At 36.7% G+C, this 25,457-nt stretch overlaps 1 protein-coding gene across 3 annotated transcripts in view; it reads left to right on the forward strand.

Annotated features, from left to right (window-relative positions):
- Positions 1–25,457, forward strand: part of SRBD1 (S1 RNA binding domain 1) — a 126,223-nt gene that overhangs the window by 22,173 nt on the left and 78,593 nt on the right. For all 3 annotated transcript variants that reach the window (XM_035321836.1, XM_035321835.1, XM_035321837.1), the window contains exons 12-15: positions 1,913–2,020; positions 9,070–9,227; positions 10,473–10,563; positions 11,598–11,705. In XM_035321836.1, coding sequence (XP_035177727.1) covers positions 1,913–2,020; positions 9,070–9,227; positions 10,473–10,563; positions 11,598–11,705 — 465 coding nt within the window. The remainder of the gene's footprint in view (positions 1–1,912; positions 2,021–9,069; positions 9,228–10,472; positions 10,564–11,597; positions 11,706–25,457) is intronic.

The following is a 25,457-nucleotide window of genomic DNA, read 5'->3' on the forward strand; positions in this document are numbered from 1 at the left end:
AGATGCTCTGAAAATACTGTATTTTCTTTGCAAATGCAGAATATTTTATGCCTGTGGTAGCATCTATATTTCCTTGAAATTTAGGATTGCACTGAAATCTCAGGAGTATCCTTACGCCTGACCCTATGGAATGTACTTTTTTACCAGTAAAATGGATTTCTGTAGTTTAACAGCATACATAGCTTCATTAACATTAGAACTGTTAAGGTCCCAAAGATTTAGTTGTGAAGTGGGACATGGGGAAGTAATAATAAGAAACGGCCAGAAGAGGGGCTTTGTGCATAAAGGTGTGGTGGAGTTCTTCCTTTGAAAGGGGTGTAAATTTGTTCCAAAGTGGGATTGCATCCTTGAAAATGAAGTTCAGTGTCTGACAATCTTGTTCGTCAGTTTCTAGACGAAATTCTCAAATACCGTATAAAGGCCATGGTACAGGCCATAATGGCATGGTTTATGTGTGGTTACCAATTTGATACAAGTTTCATGTAGTGTCTTGGAGGAAAAACAAAACTCTGCTCTTTGTGCTTCAGGTCTAAAAGCCTAGATGTGCTCTTCCTGGAACAGTCCTTAATTGATAGGAGTTGCTCTTTATGTGGGCTACATTAATGGTGATGGAGTTTACCCTTTGAGGTGTATCAATAGTCTAAGCCATTTATGCATATGGTGAATCCCAGTTGGGAGCACATGTACATACAGAGCTGATGAGTGGAGTAAGATGATGTTATGTATATGGAGGTTCTCTAAAAGGGGCTTTAGAAGTCAGTTCTTGGTTAAATAATTGAGAAAAATCTGTTCTTAGAAGAAAGCTTAACTAGACTTTGATCTTTAAAATTATATGCATATGCTTATACTTTTTGCACCAAAGTGGATTTTCCTCTTTCCTCACAAAGTATTGGAATGATTGAAACGTAGTATTTGCTATGAATTGAACTTACTGTTTGGCTGTTATTTCTTTTGTAGCAATTTTAGGATTTCTAATAGAATGTTGCTCGAATCATTTTTACTTGTGTATAGGTAGATAATAAAAGCATCTGCTGTGATAACCTATTTACAGATAAAAGATTTACTATCTAGTATTAGTGGATGAAGCAGCACGGTGAAAAGGCTGCCAAATATCCAAATTTGTTCCTGTTTGCACTGAGGATACTTTCTGGGGGTAATGTAGTCATACTTGCCACCTCTACAAATTTCATGTTTATAGAAATGGATGGCAATAAGAGGTTTTAAACCTTTGGCGGTTTTATGAGGATATGGAAAAAGTCTCTAGTTACAAATAAGTATAGTAGAACTATTTGTAAAAGCTGTTAGCAAAGGGTTGTTGAGGTCATGCGGCTAATCACTGAAGACTCTGGAAGTTGTAAAACTAAATGTTGAGCTTAATTCTGCTCCCATGTCTATGCATTGATACAGTGTTGACTTGATCACCCATTTCTCAGCTATTATGTACGCAGATACTTAGAAAAAGAAAAGCTGTCTTGGGCAATTGTAGAGTCCACTTAAACAACTGAAAAGCTGTCTGGATAAGAGCAGTCAGATTAGGATTCTTAGCATTTCTGAGTGAGTGCAAGTAAACAAAGCAAAGTCAAAAGTGAAATTCGGTCCTGTTTTTTGCCTTAAAAAAATTATCCAGACATTTTAACATATCTATCTGTTTAATCACTTTGTAGTTACAGACCCAGGCATGTGAAAAATACACTGAATGAAGGAAAACATGGATGTTATCAGTATTTTTAAAAGAAATGAAAACAAAAATAGTTGGACTGTAACAGAAAACGTTCATAGTTTTACTTCTATTTGAACATAATATACCTGACTGTCTCCCTCCTCCCTTTTCCTTGGGAGTATAATCTCCTTTTTGAGTTTTTGTATATCTGTTTAAAGCATTTTTTGATTTTGATTTTCTATTCTTATGCAGATGGAGACCAAAACAATTTTTAAAACCAGAATTAATGAGGATACTACGAAACTCAGTAGAGGATGCATATAAACGCCTTATATATCCTCTCCTCTGTAGAGAATTCAGGTAAGCGCAGAATGAAAGCATATTTTCATACTATCGATTTCTTAAAAAAATCCTTCTACTTGTTATTATAATATCTTTTATACATTTGAAACTACGGGAATTTGAAAATTATGAAGTGTGGTATAGAGATACATTACAATAATAGAGTTGCATTGTTATCTTATTAACATTAAAGTGTTATGTTGTTGAGTTTCCCCAGTCTCTCTTCATGTCACAGCAATAGTACAGTCAGGGACTTTATTCTGACTTCATTTCTTTTTACCTGTTTGAAATAAACCTACAAAGTAATTGTTATGGCTGAAAGTATCCCTAATGTTTGTTGTCTGCACTTTGGGGTAAATACAGTAGTCAGTGTGTTAGTCTGATACCATTCTTGTGCATATTATAATGGCTCTAGAGAAGTCAATAGTTTTATTTCTGGTGATACTGTGGTATAATATCATCAGATGGAGCGTCACTTCGTGAGATCTATGATATTGTTCTAAACTTAAAACTTAGTGTAAAAGTAATACTAAATAGGGTATTTCCATGGTTAAGTGTCGCAGTTTACCATGTAATTGAAATGATTGAATATGTCAGTCTGCATTCTAAGAGTGTTGCCTTTTAATGACGTTAGGCTCAATTTGTATCTGAAGTTTTCATTCGTGGCTCTTGTGAGGCCTCACATTGAATACTGTGTTCAGTTTTGGGCTCCTCACTACAAGAAGGGCATTGAGGTGCTGGAGTGTGTCCAACGAAGGGCAACGAAGCTGGTGAAGGGTCCAAGAGAACAAGTCCGAGGAGCAGCTGAGGGAGGTGGGGTGGTTCAGCTTGGAGAAAAGGAGGCTCAGGGGAGACCATATTGTACTTCACAGTTACTTTAAAGGAGGCTATAACGAGGAGGGGATTGGGCTCATATCCCAAACACCCAAGTGATAAGACAAGGGGAAATGGCCTCACGTTGTGCCAGGGGAGGTTTAGGTTGGATATTAGGAGAAATTTCTTTACTGAAAGAGTTGTGTGGCATTGGAATAGGCTGCCCAGGGAAGTGCCACTCCTGGAGGTCTTCAAGAAACATGTAGATTTTGAACTTAGTAACGTGGTATAATGGCAGACTTATCAATACCAGGTTAAGGGTTGGACTGGAAGGTTCATCCAACCTGAATAATTCTGTGATACTATGATTAATGTTAGATATGATTGTAGACGAGATATCAGACAATTTTCCTTACGAAAAGGGAAAAAAGTCATGCTTCCCATACTTCATGATAAAAGGAAAAGTAGCAAGGTCTGTCTTCCTCTGAGGGTATAGGTAGCCAAAAGCACAGTCCTGCTACATCTTACTCATCCATTCTACCATTCTTTTTTCCAGCCTTCTAATTTAGTCTTAGCATCTAGGATGAAATTAACTCTATTCCTTTCTAGGTAAGAACAGGCCTTCCCCCCCCCCCCACCACAAAGCACCTGGCAAGAATATTGTCATGTTGGCTAATGGTACTGATGCTGTGATTCTTCTCTTTGGAATACGAGAGACTGCCCAAGTATTGTGTGTTTGATTTGGGCAGGGCTTCCTGATATGTGACCTAAATTTTAAAATTTGTTTTCAGGTAGTTCAAATGGAGCGCATGAGAGACCTTGTTTTTCAGATCAGAAATGTTAAAATGACTTGTGCCAAAATGGCTTGTGTTGGTTATTCATAATATTAGGTATCTGAAATCCGCAATCACGTCATGAAATGTAGCTCTTCCTTACCTGCCTGGCTGCTCTCTTATGTTGCAGCTCAAGTTGGAGTTGTTATCCTTGCTTCTCACAAGTATTGTAAGATGGATGTTCGGTGTTCTTCCCGGTAGAGAACAATTCTCAGCTAGTTTTGAACAGCAGATATTTGTAGTGGCTTTTGGGTTTCTTCATTACGGTATGTTGTTTTTGGTCATTATTTTGCAAGTGAAATTGCTTCACATCTTTTGATTAGTCACCCTATGGTGAGCTTATCTTTTGCTAATGTGAATTTCACTGTTTTTGAAAATGAGTTCACTCATTTTTCTGACCTTAGTATTTGTAGCTACTTCAGGGTAGGCATTGTTTGGCCAAAGTGATCTCACGACAGTGAGTCCAAATGTTGGCTTCTGTCAAATGGATGTGAAAGTCTTTTTCATTCCTGCCCTCCTCTAGAATCTAACTTCAAACAAAGATAACAGACTTAGCTTTTAGTGGGGTTTGTTTTTTATGATGAATAGTCGAACTGTGACATAAGGGTTCTTACATCGTGTTTTTGCTTCATGGTTCCTACCACAGGACTGTGCCCCAGCACATTTAACTTTTTATTCAGATTTTAATAACAAGAGGTGTTGGGTATAACACTATGAGAGCTGCTGCAGCAGTAGTTTACTGCAGGGTTTTCTGTTCCCTTAATTATGAAACACACACAACTTTCTTCCCTACTACTTTGTAGATGTAGCTCACAAGTCATACTTGAAAAGAATACTAAGCTTGCTGCCTGTTCCTGAGTGGATGTCTGCTTATGTTTTACTCATTGTGATAATTTGACATGATTGGCACTGTCTGGTTAGGAAAAGCTGAAACTACTCCTATGGAGAAGAATGTAAAGCACCCGCCAATACTATTCCTCGTCCATGACCACTTAACCCCCCATACCAGGAGCTGATTTTTAGGACTATTGCAAAGGGCTGCTGAAGTATTCAGTACCTCCTTTTAGCATTAATACCTCCAATCTACCCCATGCTGTTTTTTTTTTTTCGTTTCATTTTATTATCATTAAACGTTGGAACAGAAAGTTTCCAAGAATGTATTGAAATTTCTGGTGCTTCTAGTGATCAGAAGGATAAAACTTGCCAGCAAGGCAGCTACCTTATTTATTGTTTAATTTCCTTTCTTTCACTCTGTCAGATACCATCATTTCTTGTATCTGGTATAATAATGTCCAGTGTTGCTTTTGGCACTTTGAAATAGTTTTTATCTTGTTGCAGTTCTGTATGGAAGGATTCCATCGGGATTTGTTGCAAGGGATGTGGCATGGCCATTTTTTAATGGATAATCCTTTCCTAATTTTCCATGCTTTCTTGAAGTGAGTGCTTTTCTCTCTTCTGTCTTCAGGGACATAAACATTTCTCTGTATATCTTGTTTCACACCTGAAGCTAGTTTGCAGATATTTTTCCAGGGAAAGGATTGCCTCTAAGACTATATATGGAAGTGGGGAGTTCTAAATCTCAGTTTAAAAAATGACTCATCTAACTTTGAATATAGAAGCTAGTAAGTTGTGATTAGCTTATTTGCTTTGATTACAACATATTTTAGTGATACATAGTCTCAGGGCTCCTTGAAGTTCAAGGTAGGGGCTTGAAATTCTTACTAGGTCAATACTTTTTCATTAGGCAACTGCAGTATTTTTTTGTGTTGTTTTCCTTTTTTTTTGTATTGTTTTCCTGTACTCTTTATTTTTTTTTATTTTTCTTTTTTACAAAATAATATTTCCTCTTGTGTTTATAGAGGAGGGCTGCTCTACTCCTCTGCCTTATCTGTGCCATATTAATGAGAATTGTCACAAATTGCAAAAACATGAAACTAGGCATCTAGCCATTTGGATGAAGCCAATTGTGCTCTGAAAAAGAAAAATACATTTTTTTTTGAGGTAGCTTAATATTTGTTTAAGGATCAAATGACTATTCCAAACTTAAAATTAAAGGCCAATACTTGGGACAGTAGATCATGTCATTGACACAAGTGTTGAGTGAGAGACAGTTAGAGAGAAAAGAGACGTCTATATTTGAAATTAAAAAATACAGGATATTATGTAATAGAAAGGACATGCATTATGTTCCCCCTACGCACCTGGCACTTTCAGTAACATTTCCTGTTACTATAAAAGTTTCTGTATTTCCATGCCAATTTTAAACATGATTTCCATAAGGTGCACGTAACTCATAGCATGTGTTTAGGGGCAACTTTAATTCCTGCACAAGACTCCCTTCACAGGTGGACTGATGTGAATTTGCAGCGTGGATGGATTTAGCCTTGTGGACAATAGGGAGCCCGTATCTCTGGGATAGATGGAAAGCTGGAACTCAGCCTGTATCTGTACAAAACCTCCAGTCCAAGCGCTTTTAACCTTCCCTTATTTACAAACCAGTTTTAAACTTCATTTCTATGCACATGTGCTGGCTGAACCTCTGTTGTGCATGTACATAGAAGTTTGTGAGGTTTAGGTATTTGCCTTTTTGTCTCTGACCTCTTACAAATTACATAAAATGTTTCTGGCATGGACTAGAATTCAGCCGGCACCTCCACCAATTACCCTGGATTCCCACTGGAAGAAGGTGGTTCTGTGGTTTGGGTTGCTTTTATTTAACGTTTTAAGAATGGGATGAACTGTATTGTATTACAAAAGGATGCTTCAAGACTGAATGTTAGGAAATGAAATGGCAACTGAAACTCAGTCGAGATGACTGTAAAGTGGTGCTTGTGTGGGAAAGTAATTCTGTTTTTATATAGAAAATGGTGAACAGTGGAGCTACCCTGGCAGTCAGAAAGGTGACTCTGGCACTGTGGAAGATAGCTCCATGTAAATGTTAAGTGCTCAGAAAATATTTAGTTGAGGAATAAAGTCAAAACAGAATCATTGATATAATTTGCTTAAATTTTGGAATTCAGATCCCCTCAACTCAGAAAAATAATAAAAATACATATAGTTAACAGTTAGTTAATCAAACTGGAAAAGGCCCAGTGAATGGGAACAAGGTATGCAATGGTTTCTATGTAGAGGGTTGACTGGTTTTCGACTTAAGGAGATGGAGTATGAAGAGCAGCACAGAATTTCCAGGAATAAATTTTTACTCTCTTTTGGTATAAAATCTAGGGGGACCAGAAAAGTTAAAAAGGATCAGCCTCCATCCAAAAGGTGGCAGCTATTCTTGCAGTTTGCTGTGGACCTGTAGAACTTGCTGCTAAAGGATTATGTGGATGCAAGATATGTGCATGGGTTCAGTGAGATGCTGAATAGCTGGACAAGAGATTTGTTGTGGACTAATAACGACACAAACAATGTCAAGTTCAGGAAATAACTCTGAGATGAAAGCAGTTGGAGGCTAGGATAAGAGTAGGGACTGTTGTATACCCTTCACCATCTTTCTTTAAATAACGTCTGTGTGAATTTCGTACACTTGATACCGGAAAAAAAAAAAAAAAAAAGGTCTTTTGCATGTTTTCTTAAAAAATACCCTACCAACAATGTGAGAAAGAACAGTTCACTGAGCTTTAACACAAGACCACGAAACTGAAATTTAGCATGCCTATGGAGGAAAAAAAAAAGGGTGGTTGTGGGGTGTTAAGTTCCTTATATACCAATTGGCCAGTTTTTTGTTTTGCAGTCATTTTACTTGCTTATTACTTCAAAATATTTTTTCCTTTCCTTGGTTGCTCCAACTTTCAAAATAGGCACAATGGGCTGGCAGGGAGGGAAGTTGTGAACCAGCTATGTGTGAAATGCTGCTAGGGTTGCAGAACTTACTGCTGGCAGTAACATCTCTTTCTGAACCCACAAGCTGCATACAGAATTGTGTGGATGACTGAGAGCTGGAGAGACGAGCATTTACCACAGATTGGCAAGAGGACCTCTAGACCACAAATGGCAGATGATGAAGACTTTTTAAATCCCTCTGTACTGCTGTGGGATGGGATAAGGCTGAGCTGGGTGTTTGCTGGATTCTGGGAATGCTCAAGTGTAAATTCTTAATTTTTTCCACATTTAAAACATACCCAGAACAGCTTCATATCCAGTTGTATCAAATAGCCTCCATGAGAGTTGTTTGGTTTGTAGCCTGCTTGAGATGCAGGTATCGTGCAATGGTTGATTTAAACAACTTGAGTAGTACCCCCACCACCATCTTCTACAGAGTTTAGTTAACTGGAATTCATTTTTTTTTCTTCTGTGAAAATAAGCTCAGATATTACATTTTTTCAGTGATGGGTAGAAGGAAAGGGAGAATAAGGGCCCTGGCAACACTAATTTCTTTAGAGGCAGAGGCTTTGCTGGACTGCTTTTGCTTGCCTAATTCTTGTAGATATGGACAATATAATGGAGCTGAAAATGGCAATGAGTGTCTGCAAGAAAAAAAAGTCATATAGGTAATGAATATTTGTGTCCGCATTGCTTTTTCAGTTTTGCTCTTTTATGTAAGATGCTGTACTGAGACAAAAATACTTGTCCTTACCAATCATTCACTGGACACTTTGACAAATAAGACATCAGGCATCTTGTACACCTTCACTCAACAGTGCTGTGAATTGTCTCGCATAGCACTGTCCAGTAAGCATTCTTGCTTAATGTCATTGAAATCAAATTGTTAGTGCACTAACTACTACTTTCAGTTGAAGAACATGCAAAAGCAAGGTGAGGAATATCATGACCCTGGGAACCTTCTGGTTTGTTTGGTTCTTAGGAAGCAGAGAAATCCCTTACAGAAATGTATCAAATCTACATGGTTCTGTGATACCTGTTAAATAACTTAATTCATAGATGGAGCTCAATGCCTCAAAAGTCATGGTGTGTTAGCAATTAATTGGGTAGGCCCTTGCAGACTGTCTCCAGTAGCTCTCAGCCTAAATGATCATCCAATGATCATCCTTTTTTTTTTTTTTTTTTTTTTCTGGGTAGTGATGGGTAGTGATTTTTTTTTTTCCAAAATTGGGAAGTTATACTAACTTTAGTCTGTGCCCTCCTCAAATCCATTTTTCTTTGCAAGTAGGTATCAGTTTTAAAGGGAAACTGTTCTCCACTCAAAATTATGAGTTGATGTTTGAATGTTAATTGGTATGTGTACATTTTTGTCGGTGTTTCCATTACAATGCTTGTGTTAGTTTATCTTCTTAGACAGTTCTCTCTGGATCTAATTGATCCTTTTTTTTAAGTTTCAAAAACATGAGTGAAAGTCTAATATTTAATTAGAGATGATGAAAACGTAAGTGGAAAAAACCCTTATAAATTTGGAACAATTTGAAAGTGCATTGGAGAACTGATTCAGGGAAAAATGATGTTTAATTTCATCTTTCTAAGATCAAAGTTGACATCTGATGCAGAGAAAGAGTCTGTGATGATGTTTGGGAGAAATCTTCGGCAGTTGCTTCTGACCAGCCCTGTGAGGGGTCGTACTTTGATGGGAGTAGATCCTGGCTACAAGCATGGCTGCAAGTTGGCTATTATTTCACCAACCAGTAAGTTTCAATTTAAAATATTCATATTTTTTTGAAAGGACTGTTAAAAAATACATGTATTCAATTGGAGGAAGGAGTACTTTCAAAACCATACGTTTTATCAAATTGCTTTTTTTTTTTTTGGTTAAGCTTTTAGTGGCTTTCACACATCCTGTCTTGCAAATTCCTGTCTTCAGGCATAAAGTTAAATTTCTTGCACGTGGATTTCAGTGTCTCCTTTGGTATTATTACTCCTTAATAAAATAGAATTTAAAATTCCCTCTGCCTTCTTGAATACAAGTTCAAATAACTGTGCCTCTCGGTAGTCACCAAAGAGAACACCTGGCATTTTTATTGTTTAACAAAGAGTTTGAATTTAAGTGCTTTCTATAAATTAGCTTTTTTTCATGGGTAGTATCTTGGACATCTGGACACTTTATCAGACCTTTTGGTGTGTTAAAGTAGTATGTGTGTTAATGTGAGAAGTCAGAAATGTTGTATTTGCAGAACCTTTTAGTTCATTTTTAGACAGATGTAGAAGACAGCCTTTCCAGTGCATCATAGCTTGATCTGGGAATACGCACCTCTTTAGGTGCAAGAGGAAATTGTATTCCTTATTTTGTCTTTGCTTTTGACTGGAAATATACGAGCCCAGGGAGGGTGTAAGAAATGTGTTTCTTACATGAGTTAAAATGGCAATGAAGCTGAAGTAAATAGTTACTAGCTTGCATTGTACCATGAGCTCTAAGTATCAGTTAACATGTGGTTATTTCCAGATTTGGTAGAAGGGATCATGGTAAGAGCTGACAACGGAGTTCTGGTACTCCCGGACTGCAGGTCTATAGACTGGATTCCTAATTGTCATCTCTCTTTGGTGGATGTGCCTTAAAAAAAATAAAATTTACTAAATTATAGCATTAAATCTTCTGTAGTAAATTGCTACTTTTCTCTTTTGATGATACAATATTTTATATGCCTATTATGACTACATGCTTGTTATTTGGATATGGTCTCGGGGAAATGGAAAATGTATCAGCGTATCTTGCTTTGGCAGGCAAAGCATTTTTGTCCTCTATTCTTCTAACCAGATACAAAAAATACAGGGGAAAGGTGGCTTATTAAAAAGCTTTATTTGTGAATCATCAAATTAACTTGAGTAGTTCAGCAGGAAATAGCGGTGAAATATCTGTGTTTTTTTTTTTGTGTGTGTGTGTTGCCTTTGTATTTTTTTGTTTTGTTTTTAAATGGCTTTGCATTTTGTTCCAGGTCAGATACTCCATACTGATATTGTCTACTTGCATTCTGGTCAAGGATTTCGGGAAGCTGAGAAGATAAAGAGGCTTTTACTACAGTTCAAGTATGTTAAGAAAACTTCTATTTATTATTATTTCTCACTGAACGTAATGAAAATCTTTGCTGTATCAATACTGGCCTTTGGGGAGAATCAAAATTTTCCTGATTTAACTGGAGTTATTATTGTTTTTCTGTAGTTCAGAGCTTATTTTCCTTTGTGTTCATGCTTTTACACGATGTATACTTCAGAAGCATATGACATGAAACAATGTTTAAGACTGCATGCTATGAATGTATTCCCATAAAACTCTGTCAATCCATTTATTTTTAGGAATAGAAATTAACATTCAGCTAAGGTACAAAGATAGGCACATTAGCTTTCCCTCCTTCCCACTTCAAACCACTCACTGATCTTTCCCTGTTCCAAAACCCCTGTTTAGTTTTAAGAAGATCTTTATTAAGCAACAGAAACCCTGACCAGATAGATCTAAAGATGAACTTGCAAATAGGGACAGTGTGATTTTATTGTATTGAACTGTTCTGGGAATCCTGGTGGACAGACATCAGTTCACTGAATCTGATGCTGAACTGCCACAAAATACAGCTGAGTTTATCTTTAAGCATTAGGTTGTCTTTAAACGTTTGTGATTTGATAACTGGTTGCCTCTGACTGCCCCCAGCACAGTCAATAATCTTGCAAGCTGTTGCAAACTATGATGTCCCCATTGAAGAATTAAGATTCTTATTGCTTGTGCATTGTTTTTTTTCTTGATGCTTAACAGATGAAAGAAATACCAGGTGAATGGGTTTGGGGACTGTAAATATGTTACCTTTCTTTTATGAATATGAAATATCTTTTTTTTTCCCCAGCTATTGCCATTCTTACAAATGAGTGAAAATTTTGACTCATCTCTTGAAGTCACATTGAAAACCAATTGAGCACAATGTGATATTAAAAGGAATAGGTTCTTATTAAATACAACCATGGTATTGTGTAAAATAAAATGTATTGGTCATTGTTGTGCGCTGAACATTATGTATGAAAAAGCCTGAAACAACAGTTAAAAATAATTGTTCTTTTTTCTACCCCATGCAAAGCTGTAGCACTGTTGTGATTGGCAATGGCACGGCCTGCAGAGAAACAGAAGCTTACTTTGCTGATTTAATTATGAAGAAATACTTTGCACCATTGGATGTTGTTTACTGGTAAGATTTCTTTGCTTGTTGTGGTATCCTTCTGTTCAGCATATTTTAACTTAACAGGTATTTTTTAAATGTAATGTTTTTTAAGTTGTTATTTTTGTTGCTTTGTCTGTCTTCGAGTCAAGCTTGACCCATCCTTCCAGCCAAAGGAAAAAGGGTGTAGCTCCTCCAAGCATGAAAGTAGCTCTCCTGAGTCTGCAAGAGACTCAGTGAAGCAGTTTATTTTCTCTTCCTGAGGTCCGTTCTGTTGATGTTATGACAACAAAATATGAGAGGATAGTAGCTCCATCATCTGTGTTTGGCATTGTGTGTTTATTTCTTGATAGATGAAGTTTAAATGCAAATGCTAAAGCATGCATTGTCTGACTCTCGTATGGAATGCTTGCTAATTCTCTGTGTGTTGTCTGGAAATAAATATCGCGTTAATACTTAGCAAATGTTTTGTTGATACCCAGTGAATACCTAGTGACTTGTCCTCTTAAAACTTCAAGTTTTATCCATAACTTTGTTGAATTCAAACTACACTATTCTGCTTTTGGTTTTGATGGTAATTGTACTATATTGCTTTCTTTTCTTCCATGCAGAACTTCTCTTTTTTCTTATTCACACCTAATATATTTTTAAAGCATTTTTGGTGATTGACATTGGATTATCTTTTGTGCTGAAGTTTAAGAGCAATATTTACTTTTCACTCTCTTAACATGCTGAAATAAGGTATCTAAATTTTTGAGAAAGTTCTGACCTTTTTCTTTTAAAACTACTATATACAGTTAATGGAACCTTTTTTCCATAGATTAGGAAGGTATTTTACAGAAATGTTCAACAGATGTATTCTTCCTACTACATTATACTTTAATTTAAACTGCACTTGTTCTTTGTTTCTCAAATGAGCTTATATTTGCAGAAAGACCTGATACTTAAATCTCCTTTTTAAGAGACATAGTGAGGATTTTCAGATTTTTTTAACTGTTTGCAAAGGAAGGAGGCTTTTCAAACTTCAAGAAATAGGATGCATAATTTCACAGAATCCAACTACAAAACAGTAGATTTTTGTAGACAGTAGAGAATGAAAAATACTTCATTCTGTGTGTTTCTTGGCAAATGTTTTATTTCACTGTTGTTCATTTCATATAGTTTAAAAATTAATTATGTTAACATAAACTATTTGTCTGAAAGTAATAGTGATTTTATTTATTGCACATATGCTCCAAAATGGAAATAACAGTTTAGTTTATACAGAAAAAATATTTATGCAATACTGTGGTGGATGGTTTTCATACTGTTTTCTTCTTTTGCTTCAATATTTTCTCCTTGTTTGTAGAGCAAGATTATAGAATTTGCAAAATAATTGATGGGGGAGGGAGGAAGAGTTAGAGCTTAGAAACGACTAAAATCTTCTCTAAGGAAGAAGTTACATAGGTTACCAAGTCGGTTACTACCTCTATAGTTCTTTTATTTTATTTTATTTTTTTCCAAAACTTCTTGTGATATTTGTAGGAAAAATAAACGAATACAATCTTGACTTTCAAGATTGATTCCTAGAAATGGAAACTACCATATTCAAAATAGTTTTTGCTTTCAGTATTTGTTTCTATTATAAGTGGAGTTAATGATGTTTCCTTATGATGTGCTCCTGCATGAGGAAAAGCTCATGTATTGTGTAGTAAAAGAAAATTTGGAAGAATGTAAGTGTATTGTAGTTGTTGTTGCTGTATATTACAGGTGACACTTGATGCTGTTGACCTTTGTGGCCTTATACTGTATGTGTGTGTGTGGGGAGAGGGGGGCTACAGATAAACTGGACTTGTGGTCTTAGTATTTTTTTCTTACATTTTGACAGTTTTGACTGAGTTTTTTCTTGAAGATTTGGGCATCTCAAGTTGCCTTTTCTGCTATAATGGTTTTATGTTCATCTCATTGCCTTAACCAGTGCTGCAGTTTCCCAGCCATGCTGCTGAATTCTGCAAGGTAGTCTGTTTGCTTTCTAGCTCCAGAAAATGCTGAATCCTGTAAGGTAGTTTGCTTTCTAGCTTCAGAAAACTTCTCCTTAATCTCCTTGGTATTTCTTAGTAATAGAAAGGAAGGATGACTCCAGATACATACAGACATACACCCTTGATAATCACATGAAATGCCTGGAATTTTTCAGTCTGAATTCAAAAACACAAGCAATAAATGAGGAACAATTAGTACAGAATTATCACTTGAGGAATGGGTGACGGTAGGCATACATTATGAGAATTGCTCTACCTTTTGAGGGGAGCTATGAGTAACAGCTTGGAAGAATATGTTCTGGTTATAATCTTATTAAAAATTAAAGAAAACAGTCCCACAGATCATGCATTCTCAGATTCACAGATCAAAAGATTCTGTTTCCATGTATAAAGTCTTTCCTTTATTATGTTGTTTTTTCATACATATTTTCTCATGATAGAGGAAAATGTGGGCATTGTATGTAGGCTGAACAGAGATCTTTAACTACTTCTGTGGAAACCCATTGTATGCTTTTGGGATTGAGTAATCTCTGTAAATTATTTTGCATCTGAAGTCCATGAGAAGCAAATTAAGTAACGTTGGAAAAGTTCATTCTTAAAGAAGATCTGCTTCAGCAGGTTTCAACTGTAAATAATAATAATAAAAAAAAATCAATTTAGTGTTTGAACAGAAAAATAACAACAACAAAGACAAAAAAAAAATCCACACCTCAGTACTTAAACTGATAGCTGCATCTAACAATACCATTTCCAAAGCATTCAGCCTCTCGGTAATGCACAGAACTGCACAAAGCTGGAAATCCTTGCCTAACATAATTGAACTCAGTTAATTGTTCTATACAAGTTTCAGATAATTGCCAGTGATACTTAGTTTACAATCCTTTTCTCAAAAGAATCAAAATGTAAAATATATGGGCAGATGAGTTTGGGTTGTTTTAAAATCAGAATCCCAGTTAACTTCTTAAGCTGTCATTCAGAAAAGGCATTTAGAAAGACACACAGGCACTACAGACTTTGGCTTCTTCGGCAAATAAAGCTTGTAATATGATATAAATTTTATTTATTGGTTAGAAGTGGAGAATAGAATCACAGCTGTTTATTAAAATAATCTGTTCATACTCTTTTTCTGTCCAATTCATCATACAGAACTTGAATCATGCATTTTCAAGGAAAGGAGACAGTAACGAAATGTGTTATTGTAGAAGGAAGTGTGTGCAGTTGATTCATGCACAAATAATCTTGACAGGTGTGCTTTCTAATCAAGGCTAATGATAACCACCTGAGTACTTGGTGATTACATGTATGTCTATGCATGTCCACTGTAATGCCACTATGCATGTATTTATCTACAGAAATGTGCTGAATGAAATTCTTTCCAGTGCAAAAGTCCTGGGCAGTCATTTTAGAGTTGTACATGAAGATATAATCAGACTCTGAAGTCTGGGAATAGTGAGCACTTAACCACAGACATCAATGAGAATACACAGCTGAAAAGGTGAAATAGTGACAAGAATCAAATTAACTGATTCTCATTTGAAAATATTTTGGTTGTATTGGTATCAAAAGAGATTTCCAAAATAATTTTGTTCATGGTAGCCAGTTTCTTTCAAACATAACTATTCTATTTGATGGCTTATTTGTGTTTTACTGATGCTAATAAATATACAAAAAGCAAACTATTAAAATAACAAGTCCTCAACGATGGCAATTGTGAAGTAAATGTAATTTTACTGAAGCTTGCCAGAGAGAAGACAAACCAGAGAAGACAGTGGTAGAAAATGAGGCATGTGGCACGCTTTTTCTTGTGGCTTTAAAACCTGTCTGGACTCAGTTTGACAGTTTTTGATTTAAAGCAAATATTTTTCACTATTTTTATAACCAACACGCTTTCAGATTACCTACATCCAACTTAAATAACTGCAGGACTTTTTTAAAGTTAAGTTTCCCTTTTAGAGCTATGTTTATTGACTTAGATTAGGACTGGACTAGAGCCCAGAGACAGTCATATCTAGTCTTCAGGTTTCTGTTACAAATCAGTTTTTGTTACAAGGTTCAATAAATATTCTTGATTATTTATGTTAGTTCTATTGTGAATTCTTGCCAAAGATACATTGTATTATAACCAAAACAGATGTTCTGTTTTAGACAAGTGTATTTGTTTTAACAGGACCAGAAATGTAAATGAAACAACAGTGTGTTCAGCATTAACATGGCAGATGATGAACTTTTAGGATTTCATTGGCCATTTTGGATTAAATTAAACTCTTGAAAAAATTCAGGAATCTTATTACATATTTAGATCACTGCAACTGCTGTTCTTTGATTGCTGCTGGTTCTAGACATCTTGGAAATGAAAGCTGTCTGAATGCCACATGAGCTCTACTAAAGCAGGACAATACAAGCAGCTCAATCATCATATTTGGAAAAATGAAATCACAATTTTTCTTTCTATCTCAGTGGTTCCACTGGCACAATGCAGGCACTCCTTTTGGCCCAATTTTTCTTATGTATTTGTTACATTAAAGTATTTCAGTTAATTTTTTTAGAAGAAAAAAAAGTTGGGTAGGTATCATGAATTGCTGATTGTTTTCAACAATCAGTGAAGAATGCAGCCAGGCAAGTGTACTTGAGGGGGGGTTGTTTTCTAGGTGGCTAGGTGTTTGTTTTCTCTTATGCTTGGCTTTAACTTAATACGAAATCCTTTTCTACTGCTTATAGAAAAATCTTTCCTTACTCTCAAGGCTTTATAAGCAGTGTAATTAATAATTTACTGCTGTTTAAGTTCAAACACTTCTGTACTGTGACGAATAGGGGAAAGTCTGTAATGTGTTGTAAATTCCTCGTTTGGTTTTCTTTAATGTTTAAATCATCTGCTTTAGAATACTTAGAAATGTTCTGCTAAGGTAGAATAGGACTGTTTAATACCTTTTGAAGTTGGACCTTGGTGGCAAGAAATTGATTTGGAAATGTTTGTTCTACAGGATTTTAGGTCCGCTTGTATTTTATAGGTGTCTGCACATGCTTTAAATATCCTTTTCAATTTAAATGTGTGTTTTATGTTGTTGAATATCTACATTATGTTCTCTTAGCTTTAACAAATGCCACTTTCAAGTTCCATGCCTCTACATTTCTAATGTTACACTAGCTTAATTCCCATTACTTTTCTGCTTCATAGCACTCGCAGTTTGAAAGGGACCTAACATTCGGGTTCACATTATGATAATTAGGTTTCAAAGCAGTGTGGGGGGATTAAGATGTCTGAAGTCTAGTTGCCGAATAAAGTTCAGAACTACTTGTAAAACTTGTTTGAGTGGTTAACAGAAGTGGTTTTATTTATTCAGTGCTCATGCAGCATTAATCCGTATTTCATCAGGTACCCACAGTGCTGTAACTCTAGATATGACCTTGGGACTTAATTTACCCCATCTCAGTTTTCCTTATTAATGTGCCATGAAAGAGGTACATGAAAGATAGCCAACATCAAAGCACCTTTTCAAATAAAGTGGTTGATACGAATCCTCTGGTATTTAACACTGTCTGTCAAATGTTTCAGCTGGTTTGCATCCTTTTACAAGCTATTGCTTGCTGCATTAATGCAGTTGTTTCAAGTCTGTTGAGAATACAAAGGGGTAGGGATATGGGAAACTTTATTCCCATTTCTTGATTATGTTTTCTTTAAGTTGTTTTTGATGATATTTATGTACTCACACCTACACACCTTAGGTCACTAGATGTCTGATACAGAAGGTAGAAAATAGCTTGGAGAGTTTTTGTGAAAGGAATACATATTCCGTAGAAACAATGCACAAGTTTGAAATGTGCACCGAAGATCTTTTTGTTCAGCTTTCACTTCTTGCAGGCCATAGTGGAGTCACGAGAAGTCCTAAACAATAAATAATTTTATGGAGAAGCAAGTTTAAGATGTGTGTGAATAAGACATGATCATTAAAAATAATCTAAATTTTGTAGTGCTTTCTAGCCAAACTGTATTCTGTCCCTTATTTAAAATAAATTTTCTTTTGTGATTACTTACCACAACAGTCTTACATCATGAACGTGCACATTTCAAATAAAAATACATTTTGGGTATGTTTATATTTAAATAGCATCTTAACTCTGCATAGAGACTTCCTCCTCCTGCTACTCTTGATTATACATAATAATGTTAGGTAGTTATTGGTTTTCTGTTCAGCACAATGTGAACTGTAATAAGTCACAGCATCCAAAGTAGTATCCAGTGTTTGAACTTGATGTATCCACAGACTGGTGTCATGCTTGAGCTGAATCCATACTATATAGAAAATGAAAATGCAGAAGTCATCTTGGAATTTGAAGCAGTCACAGAGATCAAAGATTCCCCTGCCTTCCATGGCAGAGTTGCTTGTTTTAAAAATTTACTGTAGCCAGCATTACAATCTGTACTCTTTTTTTTTTTTTTTTTTCTATTCTTTTTTCTCTCTGAGGGAAGGAAAAAGAATGGGTAAGAAATAACAAAACAGTAGGACAGGTGTAATAGGAGATGGTAATTTCAGGCTTGTACAGCATGAATTTGAAATTCTTTAAACAAACTTTATAAGTGATACATTTGACAGATAATTATGGAATTCCATCTTTAAATTCTATTTCAGGCAAACAACTTTACAGCTTTTAAGATAAAAACAAGATCTAGTTGGGACTATGCCAGTGTGACCAAGGGGATTATGAATGCCTTTAGGTACAGAAAAAGTAAGATATATGGGGAGTCTAGTATGGGGAGTCTAGACTTGAACAGTGCAAAGGTGGGGAGGTGGTGGTGGTGGTGGTTAGGAAGTAAATGTAACGAGTGAAAAGGAATCTAAATCTTGATGAAAAAGTAATTTTTTCCAGAACACTAGAACACGTAATTTGGTTCAGATCCAGAACAGTCTGTGGGAAAACAATTGGGGGGACATATGGAGGGTGATGTTAGTCGTACAACTTTCCTGCTTGGTTTTCTTTTTCCAAGAGAATATGATTAGTAGCATCAAGCAATGGTTTAAAAAGTTATGTATTTTCAATGTGTGAATGTCCAAAGTTTAAAAAAAGTTTAAAAAGTGGATGACCAAATCTTAAATTTGCTAGCTTGCTACAGTAAAACAAAATTAGTTCATTCAAATGTGTGGTATTGAGGTGGTAGGGTACCTAACAATTTTAAAATAAGCATTTTGTTTCAGACTGAAATGATATAGGCTGTAACCATTCAACGTGGTTATAACTTTCAGAGTTTTTCTTTGGCATTTGTTCAACACCACAAGGTTCTCACCAGTTTAATTTCTAAGAGATTGCCATTAAGGGTTTATGCAGAGTGAGCATAACATAAGGTGCTGTTATAACATTCTCACTTCTCTCAGCATCAGTGTTTGTGTTCAGTCTGACAGCCTTCTTTCTCTGAAGGGTCACCAGAACACCCTAATTTGTGATGGCTTTTGCTTGTGTGATGTTTGGAGTGTTGGTAAAGATACCTAAGGATGACATTTTCAGGTTGCTGTCTACCTCTGAAAGGTTGCTAATACATCTCTGTACTGGGTGCTGTCATGTACCTATTGGCAGAAAAAGGTAGGAGCCTTTTGTTAGGAGGCATCTGGCTGGTGGCTAAGATTTAGGGATGGCCTGAGGAATGCAAGTGTGAGGAACTGGGTACTTATTGAAGGAAGCTGTGCAGAATGAATGAGGGTGTAGTCAGGGAGTAAGGGTCAGGGCACTTTCATGATACTTCCTTTAGACAAAGGCATGAAATATAGTGTAAAGAAACTTGATAATGCACAGGATTGCTTCAGAAAAGGCCACGTCTCTTTATCCATGCCCTGCTGTTGACAGAAAACTGAAATAGCTCTGAACTCACTTAAATTGTACATTCTTCGTCTCTTCAGTGTAGTGGGTTGTCAAGAAAATGGTTCCCTCTCTGCTTTTTCCTCCCCTAATTGTTTGTGAGAGTGAAGGGATAGTATACACCCAAGGTTAAAACCGTGGATTGGACTTCAGCTGAAAAATGTGACCGTATAATAAATTACTGCTTCTTAAGATTGTCTCCAATGCTTATCATAACAGCTGCATCTATGGCTTTTTCCCCAATAATAGATTGTTTTATTTATTTTTAACAGTAGTGAGCTGAAGTACGTTTGCTTCATGTAACTCCAGAGTTCTAAAACGGTGTCTATTCATCTTAAGGCTTGGAAGGTTAGGTTTTAGTCAGTTACTGTGAGACACTATTTGAAGACAAGGTATCATATTATGCATTTAGGGTTGTAGAGTTTTAGTGATGCAAACCTTGAATGGTCCAAATATGGTATTGATACTGACCTCAAACAAAACAGAAAATCTTAGGCATTCAGGGCAGCTGCTACAGCACTGTTTTAAGAGCTTCAAAAACTAGCATGTATGGTTTAGTGTCACTGTAGGTTTAGGCTGGCTTTTTTCTTTAATGGCATGTATTTAACAACAACAAAAAAAGTGTTCAGTCCTCTATTTCTCTCTTAATAGAAATGAAACATAATCAGATTTGGATGTTACCTGCTAGAATGGAAGCTAAGAGAGGTTAGATTATGATTAATATGAATCGAAGTGGATCTTTTGATATACTTTTGGTTTGCAGGCCATTGAAAACTTAGTGGTGGCAATGCAGAACTAACTTCAGAGAATGTAAGCCTCCTGGCTGTGGTCTGGTTTTCTTCCTTTTTCTTTATGGATCCTTCTGGAAGAAACCTGTGAGCCATAGGTTGAAAACAAATGGGTTTGTACCAAAAAGTAACAAAAAATAGAAATGCTCGGAGACTTCATATTTCAAATAAGTGAAATTATGTGTAGGAAATCCTCCCTCTCACTGGTGTTTGCAGAACTTTGATTACAGGAACTTGCAACGTGGTTCTCATTATCCACGTCTGTACGTTTTACCCTGCTGGCCTTTGTCTGTTGCCTGAGATGAAATTGCATGGCTCCACAGTAGTATGGTATTACTATGCTAACAAAATCTTTGATATTGAGAGGTGAGTGTAAATTAAAACTATTAAAATGTTAATTTGTGATTTGTATTGATACTATCTTTCTAAAACAAGTGACAGTTGAAATATTTGAGTTAATATTCTATTATCCTATTCATTCGTAGAGATGTCAGAGATGTGCTTATGTGTTTCAAGTGACTTTGTCATGAAATAGATGTGACAACCAGTACATTTTCCACTCCTAAACACTGGGAAAATTAGTTTTGGCTCTTTATTGTGTAAAAAGGCTCCAGTAAGAATTACTTCTGGAATCCTGTCAGGAGTTAATTTAAGTAGAAGCATTCAAAAGAGTGATCAATACTGATAGCATCCAGATTAAAATGATATAAATACAAGATATATCCCTTGATTTGTGAGGTAATAAGACTGAATGTTATGGCACAGTCTGACCTGGTTGTATGTTTGGATAGTGTTTTCCCTTCAAGTAGACGTTCTGTAGGAACATAAGGCAGAAGTAAGCATTTTTCCATTTGTGTGAGATTGCCAGTAATATGTTTTTACTGAAGTTGAGATCCTGCCAAACTTCATACCTATTCATATGTGAAACCACATTTGGTACTCTACGTTTCAGCTCTTACAGATCTCCCTTTATTGTTGTGAGATGTAATATACAGATTTATTTATTTATTGAGCTTAAACTGTGCTATAATCATTGATGCTGATAGCAGAAGCTTGGGCTAGGTGGTCAGATTACATTAGGTAGTCTAATGGTCTATGTTACATGCTTTGATTTCAGTGTCTTTTAACTGGTAATCTTTGGGATGAAATTCTTCATTCTAGGTCTCTGTTAGTGTGGGTTTCATGTAATTTTTAAGAATAATTAGAAAACTTTAAGAAAATAGAGTGAGCATATGCACAAATACTGTCATTAATGGGGAAAGAGTTTTTTTATTCTCTGAAGTTTCAATATTATTTATCTGGTAAAAATGAAAGTTTTCAGGCAGATCCAAAGTTTGGACTGAAGTCTTTGCCTCTCCCTCTGAAAGCATGTCCAGGTTTGTTTTGAGTAGTAGACCTCAGGAAACTGACATTTGCACAGCTGCTAACAAATTCCCCCAGTGTCACGAGATCAACTGTTACAGACCTCAATAAAAAGAAAAATAGCTTGGATTTTAGGGAAATTTGAAAATTAATGACATGTAGGTGTGATAGCCTGAGAATCTTCCAGGACTGAAAAGCAAATGCGAAATATCTGTCAATAAATAAAGCAAAGGCTCCTTCACTCTGCAGTTCCATAAATTCTCCTTTCTCTGTCTGATTTCAGACCGTCGGCTCCTAGGGGCTGTTGGCAGTGCATAAGTGAGTGCTATACACATCGCACCTGAAGTTGGTGTAATTTTGTTCGATGCTGAAACTGGGGGCTCTGCTAGTCTGGACTCTTAACTTTTCTTATCGAGAAAGCGTATGGCAGTCTTAAAAGCTTCATGAATGACATTGAAAGAAGCCACAGCAACGGGAGATGCTTCAGCATACTTGTGATGTTTTCAAGGCATGAGAGGCAGAGAATATAGACGTGCTGCGTGTCTCAAAGGGCCTTTGAGTAGGTTATTTCAGCTTGAAAAGGGATTAGATTTAGATGACTGCAGTGTCAGACATGTGTAACTGAAGGTGCCTATTGAGAATAATTCCTTTCTATAACTGGATTCCAGCAGTTTTGTCAATGATGAGTAAGTGGAGGGAGTAAGAAATGATCCATTTGTCATAGTGTGCGATATGGAGACAAGAAAGAGTACGTCTGAAAGGAGACATCAAAAAGCACAAGTTACATGAAACGCCTTCTTCAGTTCCAGGCCCTTCTAGCAGGAAGAACAGGGACAACTGGCATTAGGAAGGAAAAGGGCAGAGAGGAAAGAGTGCATTATTTTGCCTGTTCCTTTTCAATTTGGCTATTCAGACAGTGCATTTGTCTGCGGAGATTTCCAAGTAAAAAAAACTTTGGTAGTTTTTTTTTTTTTTTTTTTGGGGGGGGGGGGGCGGGATGGAGGGGGCAAAAAATGTCCATACATATACAGTTATAGCTATTGCTAATATTAAATTGGTTTTCACATTTATTTTTTTCTTTTAAACCTAAGTAATTTTTATATTTCATTAAGCATATTTGGCAGCTAAGGGAACATGCCTGCGCCTGTTAAGTTCTTCTATTGGAGTATACTGGCAGTAACAGTTGGATAAAATACATTCTGACATTTGAACTTGACAGAAACGTTTCAGGGAAACAATTCAGACATACGGCTTCCCCGGATGATTCTCTTGTCACTATTGTGATGTTGTACTGTAAATATTCTTCCGAAGCAGGCTTTCATTAAAATCAGTGATTACTTGTTCCTGGTTGGATTTTCCCTCATAGTGTAAAATCGCAGCTCAAAGTTATTTGTCATGTTATAGTAAAGTTGTTTTTAGAGGTTAGTTTTTAAGTAAGTCAAAGTGGATATTCCTGCATTACTTCTCAGTGATTCTCAGTCTGAAGAAAATGTTAAATCTAATCTGCTATAGAAGTTGATAGAAAGAGACATTGTCAATTTGAATGTTTTAAAATGAAATAATTTTGAAATCTTGATATAGGATCCTTTTAATATATCCTGTTTCTTCAAGTAACAACAGCAACAAAGGCTTTTAAGGGGATGGTTGCTTTGTTCCTTTAGAAGAGATGTGCAAGGCCATCAGTGTGCCTGTTGCTGCTGTTTCCCTGCTCTGCTCAGGAGTGGGTCTTCAGCCCTAGCTGGTCTCCTCATCTTCCCACTGCTCTCTGGGCCTTCCTGCCATCTTACCTGAGGTGTCTGATGGCTTCTGGAGCTTCTGGGGAAGACCGCTCATGGGAGTGGCAACCCTGCTGGGCCTTATTAGCAGAGCAAGTCGGAGGAAATTATTTTTCCCCTCACTGGCTTCTTTTCGTAAAGCTGCTACTATGGGTTGACGTCTGACAGGAGTAATGTTCTCTGCTGGAATCAGGATTTTAAATAAAGGGTTGTTCCACTGCTAAGTAAAGGGAAGAAACTTAACATTGTTAAGCAAAGAGAAGAAACTGGCAACATCTAATTCAGAGCACGTTCTTCTAAGTTTTGTGGTCTGTAGGGAATTTCTTCTAGCTTTTTATAAATTAAAAATGCAAATTGAATGCTGATTATAATGTAAAAATATTTTCTTTGCGATGCGGTAGGTGCAAAATTGATTACTTTGTTGTTGAATAGAAGCAACAGCATTATGGGAAAAATCTAATTTTGCTTAATACTAGATTATGATAAACTAAAATTTATAATTCATATGGTACAATTTGGGTGAGAGGCTTTACTTATGTAAATTGTCTTTATGTAGTCTTAAATACTGATTTTTGTACTCAGTATAAGCTGAAACTATGTCTCACTTCAAAATTTCAATAGAACCTGAGGGTATGGTTTAAGTTCGTATCTACTTGTTATTTATGAAGTATATGTAAGTAAGCTTCCGTTGGATTTTATGACAAAACGTCAGTTTGGGATTTCTTCTTTACTAAGTTACATTTGACATAATTAAATTACATAAATCACATCGTGCTTGTGGTGATGGTGATGTTGCGAGCCCTTCGGACCTTCAGGGGAAATTCAGACCTAGTCCTTGTGAAATGTTTGTTCTGGTTCTCAGGGTCTGATTAAACCCAAATCCAGGACTCTCTGGTGTGAGGTATTAATAATTTCTGCAGAGAGTGTCAGAGACACTCCCAGCCTCATAGCATCCTGCCTGGGGAAAACCCTGGGATGGTCCAGTGCAGATCCTGTCCATGTTGCGTTGCGTGACGATGCTGGTGGGCGAACACAGCTTCACACCCTTCAGGCCGAGGGCCGCTGATGACAGCGATCACTCTGGTCTGTCGAGCAGGGGCAGGATGGGGCTTGGCTCCGCCACCTGCCATGCTAACCAGCAGAGCTGAGCCAGTGCCCAAGGGCAGGAGATGCTGTGCTGCATTGCAGGGTGCTGCGTGCTCCTCTCTGCCATATGTTCTCCATAACCTCCTGCGGCCAGAGCGCCTCCGGGCTCTGCGCTGCTGCACTGCCGTGCAGTCTCTCAGATAAGCTCTTGTCTTCGTCTGGACAACTGCTGTTTTAATATTGGATTGCCTCTTCTTCTACACGCCTCATCTCCAAATCTTCATTTTTAACTAACAGCTGTTGGTTATCTGCAAGAAGAGTCTTAACAGCTTAACATCAGACACTTGAAATTAAGCGGGCTTACTCTGTTACTGCAAGAAACAGCACTGCAAATATTTCCGTTCACTTCTGAACAATTTCAGGCTTTGTTTTTGCTTACAACATTTGAGAAAGCCCACTTTCTCAATTATTATTTTCTATTGTAGCACTGTTTGTAAACAACAAACTTGTTTACTAACTGGTTGACTTTTTAAATCTCTGCTTGTTTGTCAGACTGTGCTGGGGCAGATGTGTACTCTGTGAAAGGCATACATGATGCTGAGTGCTTTTACTGCCATGAAGAAGCTCTGAATCTCATTTTACCCAAACCTTGGTTCTCACCTATGGAGGGTCCAGGTGCTCTTCTTTAATATGTAATAGGCTTGGAGTCTATGTTCATGGAGGTGCTCAAAACCTGACTGGAGGTAGCCCTGAGCAAGCTGCTGCAGCTAACCCTGTTTTGGGCAAGGATGTTATGCTCACCAGTCTCCTGAGGTGCCTTTCAACTACTGTGATTCCCTGGCATTCAGTAGTTTTACCAAAAATGGAAAGAATCACCCCAAGACCTTTTTTCTTCATTGCTTG

Source organism: Oxyura jamaicensis, chromosome 3, assembly GCF_011077185.1.
Source record: "Oxyura jamaicensis isolate SHBP4307 breed ruddy duck chromosome 3, BPBGC_Ojam_1.0, whole genome shotgun sequence".
In the NCBI taxonomy this organism is placed as follows: domain Eukaryota; kingdom Metazoa; phylum Chordata; class Aves; order Anseriformes; family Anatidae; genus Oxyura; species Oxyura jamaicensis.